The following is a 13,914-nucleotide window of genomic DNA, read 5'->3' as shown; positions in this document are numbered from 1 at the left end:
AAATTCTTAAACTGTTTTAATACTTTAGCTGGGCTAGGTAGCTCATTCCTGTAATCCTAGCTACTCAGGAACCTGAGGTCTGACGATTATGTCTTGAAGCCAGCTGAGGCAGAAATGTCCACAAGGCCCTTTGGTCTAATGTTCAAGTCAAAAAGTTAATAAATAACACATTGGCAAGAATAATAGCCCTGCACACAAAAGCTCAGGGACAGCACCCTGCACTGAGTTCAGATCCCAGACTGAGAAAAAAAATTAATCTATTTTTATTTATTAACTTATTTATTGTCCAAGTGATGTGCAAAGGGGTTACAGTTTCACATGTAAGGCAGGGAGTACATTTCTTATAAAATTATTACCTCTTCCTCATTTTTTCCCAACCATCCCACTCCCCTTTCCCATCTCACATGAGTGGTACATGGAGTTATAGCATATAATTTTGTAACTACTGCTGTGGTGTTTGTTCATTGTTTCTTTGTGTCTCCATTTTGATGTTCCCCTTCCCTTCCTAGTTCCAATAAATATATACATAATACCTAGGGAACTGAAATCAGTCACAGTGACATGAGGGGCAAAAATGTTTTCTCTGGATTGTTGGACTTTTCCGCAGTCCGCGTCTGTCTGCTGCCTGTGGGCTGAAGGTTTCCTCTCCTAGTCACCAATGAGCACTGGAGGTGAGTGGAGAACCGGGGACTTTGCCAGGGCAGTGGTGGTGCTCTGCTGCCACTGCTGCCAGAGTTCAAATTTCTTCATGGATGTTTAATAACCCTTGCTTGTCAATTTGCATGTGTCTCTTTCTTAGTCATTAAAAATATAAATCAGTTTCATTATGTATTTACCTCACAGTGGACTTTAGAATATTTTGGTTTCCTTTCTTTCTACTTGAGGGTAATAGATGTGGGTAAAAATATTTCAATTAACCGAGGAAAGTAGTGGTTATCTATTCTGTCAACTCATTGGAAATGTACCAGTCATCTCCAGCCACAGGGAAAGCATAGGAAGGGCCATAAAAGCCCAGACAGGCTGGACCTAAATTGAGAACACACCTTCAAAGTGACCAAGGTGACACAGTGCCTGAAATGTGAGCCAATCTCAAATGAAGTTTGGGTCTTGAGTAGAATGCAAGGACTCCTATTCGCCTATGTTTTTCAATTTGTTTACAATATGGCAGTGTGAAGAAATGATTTAGTTGTCAAGGGGGAGAAAGGGGGGAGAGAGGGATAGAGAAAGAGAGGGAAGGGTTAGGGAGAGAGTGAAGGAGGGTGAGAGAGCGGCAGGGAGAGAGAGAAGGAAGGAGAGAGAGAGGGAGGAAAGGAGAGAGAGAGAGGAAGGGAGACAGGGAGGCAGAGATTGGCTGAGAATTTCCTGGCCTTGTACTTGGGATCTGAAATGAGTCTGTATGTCACAGGATAATAGGTGCCCTTAACACACAAGGCTTTGCCCTGAGTATCAATGATGCTGAGTTAGGCCCTTCATTCAGGTTCTGATGATGTATGGTTATACAACCGGGATGCAGTCACCCAACTAAGAAGTAACAATGTATCCGCACTATTAAGTAAATGCCAATCTGTAGTCTGCTCCAGCTTTCTCCCCAGGGTCAGTGTTCCCACGTCTCGTGCCCACTCTTTCTTCCCCTTCCCTCCACTCCCTTTTCTTTCCCTGCCGTTGATTTTTCTCTTTCCTGCGTCTGTCCAGGGGTTTGAACCCAGGGCCCAGGGTTGTCCCCGCGGTCTTTGGATCAAAGCTGGTCACCTAGGGGTGTTTTGGGAGTCGTTTACTGCCGATGGTGTCAGGAGCGGACTTTGCTTTCCCGCCGGGCTTCAATCGCCCGCCATCCGGGCCAGGCTTCCGGGGTAGCTAGGATTACAGGCGGACCCACCGCACCTGGCACCCCTTCAACTTCCGCCTCTGGAGGAATGACGCGGAACTAGGTGCCATCCGTGTCTTGGCTGGGAGCCCGACCCAGGCGGAAGTAGCTAATTGCTTTCCGGTGCAGGGCGCTTGTCCCGCCCCCAGCACAGTCCGTGGTTGGGCGGTTCCCCGAGGCCGAGCTGCTTTGTGGCTCTCTGCAGGAGCAAGCTTGGGGTGAGGACGAGCAGGACGACATGGCGAGTAGACAGGAATGTGGGACTCCTCCACCTGCGGAAGAGGTAATCTAGGGGGCGCTTCCTGTGGGGAGGCGGCGGGCCAGTGGTGAGAGAATATTGGCAATGGGAATGGAGGAGGGGGAGGGAGCCGAGTTCCGGGGAGGGGAGGCCTAGCCTAGAGGATAGAGGAGGACGGGGGGCAAAAGCTCGTGGCAGGCAAGAAGAGAAAGCCCTTGGCACCCAGGGTAGGGTTATGGGTGCAGAGCAGGCCAAGAAGGAAGTGACCATGCCAGGATGAGGGGGGGCATGTGCTACGAGAGAAGGGGAGTAGGCTCGTGGGGTGGAAGAGAGGGAGGTAAGCAGAACAATGGCTCACGGGGAGGGGAGATGGTTTCCCGGGATGGCACACAGGGAGGGAGAAGCAAGGGCACTGGAAAAGGAGGCAGAATAGGCAGAAGGGAAGGAGAGTGGGCAAGTCCCACGGGTAGAGGAGAGGTTGCCCTCGGGAATGGGAAAGCACAGACTGCGCGGGAAGGCAATGCACGGCAAACTGCTGCATTGCTAACGCCTTCTGAGAACCTGCGTGCTGCTCATGGAGGTCCAGTTGGGCCAGGCTAAGGATCCCTGTGAAAGGTACAGGCACGTGGAGACTACATGGAGCACTGGAGAGTCGGCTGTGCTGCCACTGTTGGACAGCAAGGCTGTGGGGCCGGTGCAGCAGGAGAATAAAATGGCTGAGTAGGAGACAAAAAAGCTGGTGGGGGTGATTTAGAGGCACCTTTCAGACAATTTGTATCACAAGCACGGAGGAAGCAATGGTTAGCCAACGGTAAACCTATTTCTCAACAGCCACCACTGAAGGAATTGCAGGCTCTTCAGTTAGATCTGGGACCAGTGAATAACCAAGCCACCAAGGCTCATGAACGCCTAAAACAGAATCTGAGCAAGAGGCAAAAGACTCTCCTGGATTCCAGAAGCAGCAACATCCGGGGCATCCCTGGCTTCTGGGCCCAAACTGTATCCTTAGGCATCTTACTTGTTACTGCCTTGCAGCCTGTGTTTTCGAGTAGTGGACCTTTTATGAGGCATTTGCATGCACAGGATCTGGAACATCACACTGCTAGGGTCCCTAGAGAAGAGGACTATGGATAATGTAGGCTAGAGATTGGTATAGGCAGGAGTTGTAGGGACAATGAGTCATAGAAACAATGAGTAGCACAAGGAAGTTGCCACATAGGCTGCTAATTGGAGAAGAGTTTTGTAATGGTGCTATGGGAAAGGGGTGTGAGTTATGCCACGGTCAGAAAGAGGTGGGAAAGAAGACATTTAGACAAAGAGATTGTAAAATCTGGTCCCCATCACTCAGAGAACAGAATACAACAGAGCTCACTTCAGGTCGTCTTCAATTTGCAAATCCTAAGCTTACCTTATTATTTAGGATATTCCTTGGCCTAGAATAAGATGGAGATTGGAGTACCTAGGAAGACACTAGCCTCACACATCACTTGCTGCTTTCAATGCAAGTGGTTATACCTAGCACATCCACAGCATCTGAAGGCTCCTTGACCCAGGCAGTTTGTGAACCATCCCCAGCTGTCAGCAATGATCAGTGACCAAGATGAAGACATGCTTAGCTACATGATCAATTTGGAAGTGAGTACCCAAGGCATTTATCTTGGTGGGCTATACAGTGTCACGAACAGAACTCACTTCCAAACAGGAACTTGCCGGTTACCTGTAAAGGGCTTTTAGCTTTCTACCTTTTCTTCTGGTAGGTACAAGAACTCAGGCATCCCAAGAGTTCCTGCAAAATCACCTTTTACTTTAGAAATAACCCATACTTCCAGAATGCAGTGGTTGTTAAGGAATTCGTCGTGGATATCACTGGTAAGAATTTGCTCACAGTGTGTTTTTTGGAGTTTGTGAATTGATAATGGCCAACAGGACTTGGATTCTCTTATCATGTCTTCTTGCAGGATATAGGTTGTGCCATTCCACTCCCATTCTGTGGCGTCAGGATTATAAAATTGAAGCTGACAGTCACAGAAACCACAACAAGAGCCCAAACTTCTTCAACTGGTTTACAGACCACAATTTTGCAGGCTCAAACAGGATCACTGAGGTACTACAAAAGGCCAAAGCAAGCCATCTGTGACGTTGGTTGGTTCACTGGCTTGCTGAGTGCTGACTGTGAACCTTGAGCTAATTGCCTTACCTACTTACCTTACCTACTTACTTTACCAGATCATCAGAAAAGACCTGTGGCTCAATCCATTGCACTACTACAAGATGATGAAAGCACATGAAGAGGGGGTAAAGAAGAAGGATATATAGGTGGGTAGCTAGTACATGCTGTCCATCTTGTCAGGTACCTAAATGCTAACTTCACACCTGTACATTTGAGGCTTGTGACTAAAAGAGGATGGCCAAACGCAGTTCCTCCAGGGCCTCTGGAAGAGACAACAAATTGGAAGGACAGCTGTGCAAAACTGGTTAAGGCTGAACTAATTCTGCTGAAGCATGGGTAACGTACAGAGACACTCAGGTAGATGCCAAGCTGAATCTTTAATACCCTGTCCTTCTCAGAGTTCCAAGAGAAGTAAACCCATTTCTTACCCTCTTCCCATCTCCTAAGTTTTGGCTCTCCCAAATTTATTTCCACCATTGTCTGAATAATTTTGCTTGTGGTAAATCATGACTTGTGAGATTTCTTGTGTAATCCTCGACATGATAGTGGGGAAGGGGTGATAGAGAATGGACTTTACCTCATGGACTGGAGACTTGAGATCAGAAGATCTAGAGTTAGAAGGGAGTTATTGTGTCTTAGCCAGCATCCAGAAGTATCAAAACAACTTTATATTATATACTTGTAATCAGTATGTATTTTTCGTGTTCCTTAGGGTAATTCTGGACTTTGACTGGAAGATGATGGAGCATCCAACTTTACCTAAATTCATTGGGACATGTGTTCATCACAAGCACTACTTCAGAATTAGGAGACAAGCTAGGTCAACACAGAAAAACCCTGGAACTCACTTCAGGTACTAAGACAGGATGCAGAGGGCCAGACAGGTGATAAAATGTGAATTGATAATTCGGGACAAATCCACACGGTCATATGTGTCTGACTCTGTGCAAATATATGTAGGATTTGAATGGGAAAATAAACAACTCGGTTCTGATTGTGAGTTTGCAATGATTGTTTCTAAAAGTCAGTTGGAGAGTCTGCCTCTACAGTTTAATGAGAGGAGGGAGACATATCTCCAGCTGAAGCTCAGCATTAGAACACACTTTTTTCCCCTTTTAGGAAAGAATTGGCAAGGTTGGTGACAGTAGTTAAGGAGGGTGGAGGTTGTTGACATTGGAGAGACATTTCAGGCTAGGCCCCGAATTCTGCCTATTGCACTTGAACCTAAAATCAACATTGCTTATGTGAAGTTATGCCAATTGCTCCACCTCAATGTTATCTGTAGAGGTTCTCCCATAGTTGGATAGTATGGTCCAGAAGCTTAGCCTCCTTCCCCACTCTCCATTCTCTCTACTGTCTGAAATACACATGTACGTCCTGAAACATTTCAGGGCTACATAGAGCACTGTCCCTGTTTCCTTCATGGCATCAACAGCCTCTGGAGTTATTCAGATCTTCAATGAAGATTTGTATTATCATTTCAGAAATAAGTAAGAACTGCAAACAATGCCTTGTATACCTGTGAGGAGTAAGAATGACCTAGGTGAGACAGGCAAGAGTGGATAGGGGAACAGGCAGTATGGGTGTAATGGCAATAAAGAGTAAGGCTATAAAGGTTTGTGTTTGTCTCTTTCCCAATACCAGTCTCCTTACTCACGCTGGCCATGCTTCCTCATGCCAGCCATGTTACATTACAGTGTCCCTGTGCTCATATCTATTCTTTCTGTCATATGGCCTGATACCTCCTGTTTCTGAGATCAACAGGCTGGTCATGTTCCACCTCTGGCTTCTTCCCCACCTCACTGTTTCATTCCTTTTTCTGTTTTCTTCCCTACTTTAGTAGTGCTGTGGCACCCTGGTGATCTCAGATGGGTGTTCAGATCAGGGGATGCTTTAGATCCGGTACCCCAACTGTTAAGGTATGAACACCAACCTCATTAGTGATGATTCACAGAGAGACCCGAGATCAGAATTTCAGTCTCCATGAGTGCTTGCCAAGAGAACTTGTGAAGATTGTATCGATGGTATAAAATGCTATAGGTACATGGTGTCTACATTCTCAGACTCCCAGAAGAAACTGTAGAATAATACCAGAAACAAACTACAAGGTGAAGGAAGTAGTGATAGTAGGATCACATTCCCTACCAAACCAAATGACCTTTCAAAGCACACTTTGTGGCTGGGGAAACACTTGTTGTCCATGACAAAGAGCTGATTCTCTAGGCATCACTAATCTCTGGAAGTTTGTAACGGTGGCAAAAGGTAAATGTAGAATCATTGTCCTGGAGTGATGGACCTAATATTCTGCTTTCCAGGCTGGCAAGGTAGCAAAAGAAAATTTTCCTAGTTATTCTGAGAAAACCTGCATGCTTGGATGCAGCATTAACCTCTAGATGTGACCCTGTACAAAATTCACTCATTCCCTGAGGTTTTGCGAGCCAGTGAGGATGGCCAAGGAGATTTCCCTACTCACAGATGCTATAAGAGAGTCTGCAAATACTCTTCAGAGGAAGGATAGTATGTCAGGAGTATCGCGGGATAATTGGGAACTGTACCCTTCCCACTCTAGTGCTCTTCGGCTTTGGCTCTTATTCAGATACAGAGACATCTCTAATATACTCTCTGTTGGCCTTAGGAAGAAAATGAATCCCCTATGAATCCAGATGCTTACCAGGACTTCCTGTGATGGCTCTGCACAGGGGCGCAAAGTGTGTTCTGCTCCTACATCATGGCTGGACATATTTATCCCTGTGGGTAATACAAGGATACTGTGAAATTAGCCTAGGGTCACACTGTGCCACAGAGACATAACCTGGTCACACATTTTTAAATGTTTATTATAGCCAACATACTTAGGAACTCATGTATTGCAGTTGACACTAGCAGTGGGCAATGTGACCCCCAGACTTGACCACCTTGCTTTGATGAACTGGTGTGAATTCGTTAGGTCTTCTGGCTAAGCGTACTATTTGTCCTTGCAATTCGCCCCATAGGACACATGTGCATCCAATATATGCTCTTAATGAGGGTTTGTTGTGGCTCTTCCTTATCTGCTTTGCTAACAGAACCTTCATCACTGCACTTACTGCATATGGTAGGGGCCAGTAAGACCCACACAAGTTTTTGTTTCCATGTTTTTCTTATAATGGCCTGATCTCATCTTGCGATCTTTGGAGACACCTCATCTTCCTTGTCTCCTGCATCCTGAAGTATACATTTTGTTCTATCCAGGGCCCACACACCAGTAATTCCCAACATGGTGGCCTCCGTGTGCTTCAGGTGCAATGGGGACTTGGATGCCAGCCTTATCAGTAGACATCCTTAGGCACTCGTAAGCTGGGCATTCACTCGCTGAGTTCCGTTCAAGGATTTTCATACATAACACCTTGATTGTTCCAGCTTGGTCTCCTAAGGCTGCTCATTGGTATGGTCTTTTTGTCATTCTTTCTGCTGTGTGTCCTGTTCATGGGCTCCAACAGATCCTTTAAATTCGGCTTCAGTTGTTTTTCTGTGTGGTCAATGGCTCCTGCCTTTCTGCCTACAACACCTGTGGCTGCTGAATATGGTCACAGGAAATTAACACCACCCATGACACAGTATAAAGGCCTCTGGCATTTGTTTCATAACTTACAAAAATTCCTGGACCTAAGGGGAATCCCTGCCCTCCTTCACTGGCTTTCTTGCTTTTTGGATCATGGGATTAGCATGTGATTTAAATTTGTTCCTAGTATAGATTACTCAAACATGGATAGTTTCCTGTATACTTTCACTCCTTATTCTCTTTCTGTTAAGTGATTTCTACACATTTTCCCAGAGATATTCCAATTTATAAATACTTTTGCTGTTTGGTTTTAACCTTAGTGCCCTTGTGAAATTTCAGATCATCTACATAAACTGAATGTCCATCACAAACATCACAAAAACCTGTAGAACCAAGCATATTCCCATGCATGTATGCTCTTAAAATAATCGCACGTTCTATCCCAATTTTGCTGATGGTACACCTCAATGCAACAATAGCAATTAGCAGCAGAGTCTTTTCTCTTGTATTGTGCTCTCATTTATCTTAGCGATTTCAGATTCCCATACTAGAGTTAATATTCCCACATGACTTTATGTAAATCTTAACTATTCTCTGAGTGTGGATGTGTATGGAAAGTTATGGTGAAGATTTTTGTGCCATTTATGTGCTTTGGTAATACGCTTCCATGTCTGCAGCATATGGGACGTATTCTGAGCTCAGGTACCAAATGTTGGTTTGCAGATTTTTTGGATATTTGTATGTGTCTTTGACTTTGCTGTCAGAATATTTTTCTATGTCAAAGCACAGTATAGTGTGTAGAGTCAACCAGAAGGACACATTTTCATGGAGGTGTGTAAACCTCTCTGGTATTACCAGTGTTCTTGATGCGTGTATGACTATGCATGTTTGTGTGTATGAATGAGTGTAACAACCGAGTGATTCCTTGCAACTACAGTAGTGAAGAATGTTAGCCAAACACTCATCAAATGTTGCACATGGGCCTGCCACTGCTATTGCCTCATTCTCACTAGACAAGACAAAGAAATTTCATCATGAGAGAGAAACAATGTTTCAAGGTTGTAAGTGTCTACAGATTATCTGAATTCATATCTGGAATAACTGGAATAATCCCCCTCAATCTTTTCAGAATACCAAACATGAATGCAATAACTTAATATGTGTCTGCAAAACCAACTGAGAAAGGTTATATGATGAATGAAAACTCCTTGTCTGGTCAAGAGGAACCAATTATTGTCCTGCTGCTGACTTCAGTCATGTTGTTGAAGAGTGGGATGCATAGACCAGGCCATGGTTCATTGTCCTCGCTGTTTATAGGTCTGTGGTGAAAAAGAACATCCTAAAGGGATAATGGAGAAGCCATTGGTCAAGATAAGATATTCATGTGGCCTTCAAGGACAAAATATTAGGAGATATATACACAGAAAGAGAGAGAGAGAAAGAGAGAGAGAGGAGATAAATGTGTGTTTCTATGTGGCTAGTCAAGAACATAAAATCTCCTCGTGGGCATATCTCCAGTCACAAAATTCTTTCCGTTAGGCCTAAACTTCTAGTTTCTACCACTTCCTACTAGTAGAGTACTTTGAGTTATAAATGTATGGAAAGTACAAATTCATATAGGAAATTGGGCTCTCATGCTTCATCATGAAGGTGAGATGAAGAGACATGAATTGGTAGGCAAAGGCAGGCACCAGTAGTGGTCAACAGGAAGAATGAGTAAAGCAAAACAAAGAAGGCCAGTTGAAAAGAAAGAGAAACATGGAAATTGACTTAGAGAGCACAGGGAAGCTGAAAGCAGAAGACAATAAATGCACTAAAACCAAATAGCACATAACAAAGAAGACAACACAAAACAGAAACCAGATGTTCAGCCATAATTTTAATTTCTCCCATGTAATCATTAGCAATAACACCTGGATAAACAACCATGCCTTTCATAGTCCAGCTGGACCTGCTCAACACCAACCCTACTGTCCCATGAGGCAAAGGCTTGACAAACTATCATTTAGCCCCTGTCTGATCTTAAATAACTTATCTGTCCTTGCCCCAGAAGTAGGAAGCTTCCTCCAGGCTTTAGTTGCACATTCATTAATTTGTCCATAAGCAATTTCTGGGCAATTAATTTGTTGTTGAACATCAGAATATCTACCTGCAACCACCAGCATGTCATAGGCTAGAGATATGTTGCTGCGGTTATTGTATTTTGCCACCTCATCAGACCTTTCCATCCATTCTGCAGTCTATAACAAATAATATCCCCCATTGAGGCAAGCCTGAGCAATTGTCTTCCAATCCTCTGGGCACAATATCTGGTGAGCCAAACTATCAATCAAGGATAACGTGAAAGGAGCAGTTGCCCCATATATCATAGTAGAACTCATAATTTCTTTCAATTCCTTAAAACGTGAAATACCATATTACCGGTTGCTTTTGTTTTCTAAGACAGGAAAAAGTTGGAAATACCCTCCCTTTTCTCCGTTGCAGTCAATATAGCCTTTTGACCTGCAGACATAGGTGGAGGAGTCTGAATTAGGAGCAGTGGGCATTTACCTTCCCCATTTATCACAGGGCTGGGCATGGCTCGGTGCCCTGGAGGGTCTTTGTCTTTGTTACACAGAGTGTCAAAAGACTAACACTGAATTTTTATACTTCTAACACTCTCACACTCTGATGGACAGCCCTGTTCCACTGCAATTGATACACAGATTTGCTTATTGTTCTTCTCACACAATAATTTTATAGAAACAATTTCAATCTGGTGATCAGTATCCAGACTCTTTCTAATCATTTTCCAAACAGAAAATGTCAATGTTTTCCTCTAATTTTTATGTTTCTTTTTAATTCTCGGGTAAACTTTTGCCATACCCCAAGTCCACTGTTCCTTCCTCCAGGAACCAGGGGCAGAGATTCTGTACAACTTCCTCTAGCCCCTTTGAACTAATCTTACAGCTCTTTTTCCTCAGGATGGTCCTATGTGCCCTCAGAAACACTCGTGTTTCGCACTCATTTTACATCTCCTTCCTTTTTCCTTTTACTTATTCTTTTTCTCTTTCTATTTCCTTCACTTCAGCCCCCCCACCCCCACCACCGCTACTACACTTCTTGGTCCCTTTACCTGCTTGCTTCTCTGTGCGAGAAGTCCTTGCGATGATTTCCTCTGGTCCTTGTTCGGGCAACAGTTGCCGGGCGTCAGCCACAGCTTAAGCAAGGATTCCAAGTGGCAAGGGGATTGATGATGAAGGAGACACAGAGAGGCTGATGACACAACTCTGTTTATATCAGCAAACCCTTTAGTTTCATACATCTTCTATATTTCTCATAAGTTTGCATAAGTGTCTTATATTTTGCAGGTGGTGGGTCTGCTGTCACCCTCCATCCAAGCTAGTTTAGGTACTTGCTGTGGTTTTCAGGTAGGAGTTGGTTGTTCTCTGTAACTGGGTGTTGCTAGTCAGTCTGTCTGGGAACCGTGCTTTCTCCCAGTCTGTTTGCAGAGGTGCGTTTTCGGCTCACTAGGAGCTTCTCTCTGCTTTTTATTTTATTTTTATCTTTTAGAAACTCCTACATCCACCTAAGCTGCAGATCTGCAGGGGGGCAGGCCTACCTCTTGCTGTGTTTTTCATCCCAGTTATGATCTACCAGCTCACCAGTGTAAGACTGCCTGGCAAAATAACTGAAACAACAGCAATAAAGCTCAACACAAACTCACAACAGAGGAAGTTGACAGGGGAATGGCTCCAGAGCACATTCCTGCTCATGTCCACAAGATTGCAGCAGAGTTTGTTTCCCAGAGTGCTAAGCTATTGCTAGGAAGTTATGACCTCGTTTTCCACTGGGTGACACAAGAGAGCCACAGAAATTAGCAATGCTTTTGCTGTGGTTTATGGTTGTTTTGTCCCTGAGACTCATTTCAGGGTAAGCACCAAAAACAAGCCATAAGGAGAACTGTGGCTCAAGTGGGAGAGCATTAGCCTTGAGCACAAAAGTTCAGAAACAGCACACAGATGTTGAATTCAAGCCCCAAGTCTGCCATATGTACCAAAAAAAGATCACAAATAAATATCAGGATGCATTTTAGTGGATAGAAAATGGCATGGTGATTTTTACAAATTTATTAACTGCTACTTTATACAAAATTTCTTTAAACTCAGTGCCTCTGGATAAGCATCTTGATAACTACATCCTTTAGGATGCAGTTTGAAATTTTAAACATGTGTGATCTCCAGTTTTTCTAACTGTCTCTAACCAGGACACATACTTACAACAAAATACTCTATCTCCTCCATTAACTTAACAAGTGTAGCCAAGAACCACGAGGATATGAACAAGGCTGAGAAAAAGCAAATTTTCAAGTATTGTTTGTAAGCATCATAAATACGTGAGTCATATGCCACCATACCACTGTATGAGTCAATGTCTCACAAACCTTTTCCCAGGTTATCTTCCATTTTTTTCTTGATCAAAACGGAGTTGTGGGGACTGGGGATATGGCCTGGTGGCAAGAGTGTTTGCCTTGTATACATGAGGCCTTGGGGTCGATTCCTCAGCACCACATATACAGAAAATGGCCAGAAGGGGCGCTATGGCTCAATTGGCAGAGTGCTATCCTTGAGCAAAAAGAAGCCAGGGGCAGTGCTCAGGCCCTGCGTTCACGGCCTATTACTGGCCAAAAAAAAAAAAAAACCAAAATGGAGTTGTGCTCACACTAGCAGTTATAGAACGCATGTTTCTTGTATAATATTTGCAAGTTTGATCAGGATTTTGAAATGAAAAGTACACCATAAATTTATTTCATTTAATACGTTAGCTGATTTAGAGAAGACCTTTAGATAAAACATTTAGTAATAGTAGTAAAGCCAGCACCTCTCAAAGAATATTTGATCAATAGATCATCAACCATTGTTTGATCAAATCAAGGCCAAATTTCCTCGGTAAGGGATCACCTTGTCACATCCCTGATCTCAGTCAATATCCATCCTATCCATATCAACTAGCTCCGAAAGGATAAATTGTTGGGGATTCATTTTGGCCTTAAGGGGGAAGGGCGAGGAGAACGCTCCCGAGACGCCGCCTTCCTCCAGCCCTGGGACAGTGTGGAAGTGAGCCACACCTATCTCCTTCTGGGTCCGGAACTAGAATGGGTAGCTTTGAGACCATCCCCCACCTCGTGCCAGTGAGCACGTGTGCTCTCCTTTTGCGTGCTTTGCTCAGAGGGCAGTACTATGGGAAGTGACGCTAGTCCATGAGGGAGGTCCTTGGGAGCTGCCCTTGGATGGACAAGCTCGCCATCCTATCGCCAGCTCAGGCTCAATCCTTGTCATCACTACTATATTACTGTGAGCCCCTCCTGATTAAATTGGATTGCTCTCTGAAGCGTCTCCGAGGTCCGTCTGCACCTGGCTTCCTTGGTGGGTAAGGAGGGAGGAAAAGGGGATATCGTTCAGCCACATGCACCTTAGTCTAGCCCGTATCCCTTTGCTCCACCTTGGCTGCCCGCTGGTCAGGTGCCCAGAGGAGAGAGTGAAAAGGGGAGCACTGATAAGGGAGCAAGCTCCCCACACCAGGGGAGGTAAATCTAGTGCAGCAACAAATGACAGCTTTTGTAGCTGAAGCATATACTCATTGTCATCTAGCAGGAAAGAACTGCAGTTGAGATCTCAGCCAATATATTTGATTATATGGCACCCGTGCTAGGAACTACGCCATACTCTCCGATGGTTACCATTCAATATTGTGTAATTTTGCTATTTCACACTCTAAACCTAAATCAATGAATCTTCAAAGAAATACACAAACATCCCACATACATATACACACTATTTTGTTAACCAGTGCCTTGATCTATGTAAATTCAATAATCATCCTTTGTTGTTGTTGTTTTTCAAATTTTTATTATCAAAATGATATATAGAGTGGTTACAGTTTCATAAGTTAGGCATTGGATACATTTCTTGTACTGTTTGTTACCTTGGCCCTCATACTTTCCCCCTTTCTCCTTTCCCTCCCCCCCCAATGAGGTGATCAGTTCACTTACACCAAACAGTTTGCCAAGTATTGCTTTTGCAGTTGTTTGATTTTTTTTTACCCTGTGTCTCTCAATTTTG

At 44.1% G+C, this 13,914-nt stretch overlaps 1 protein-coding gene across 1 annotated transcript; it reads left to right on the top strand.

The window, feature by feature from the left end:
* Positions 1-1,780: 1,780 nt before the first annotated feature.
* Positions 1,781-6,958, top strand: LOC125344503 (testis-specific Y-encoded protein 3-like). The gene is made up of 8 exons (XM_048337015.1): positions 1,781-1,850; positions 2,014-2,147; positions 2,934-3,101; positions 3,660-3,737; positions 3,860-3,971; positions 4,061-4,206; positions 4,329-4,397; positions 6,908-6,958. Exons 1-8 carry the CDS (start codon positions 1,781-1,783, stop codon positions 6,956-6,958), a joined length of 828 nt encoding a protein of 275 aa, XP_048192972.1.
* Positions 6,959-13,914: the final 6,956 nt, after the last annotated feature.

This window comes from Perognathus longimembris, unplaced genomic scaffold (assembly GCF_023159225.1).
Source record: "Perognathus longimembris pacificus isolate PPM17 unplaced genomic scaffold, ASM2315922v1 HiC_scaffold_124, whole genome shotgun sequence".
Taxonomy (NCBI): domain Eukaryota; kingdom Metazoa; phylum Chordata; class Mammalia; order Rodentia; family Heteromyidae; genus Perognathus; species Perognathus longimembris.
The sequence above is the reverse complement of the archived record's forward strand: the minus strand, read 5'-3'. Positions and strand labels throughout refer to the sequence as shown.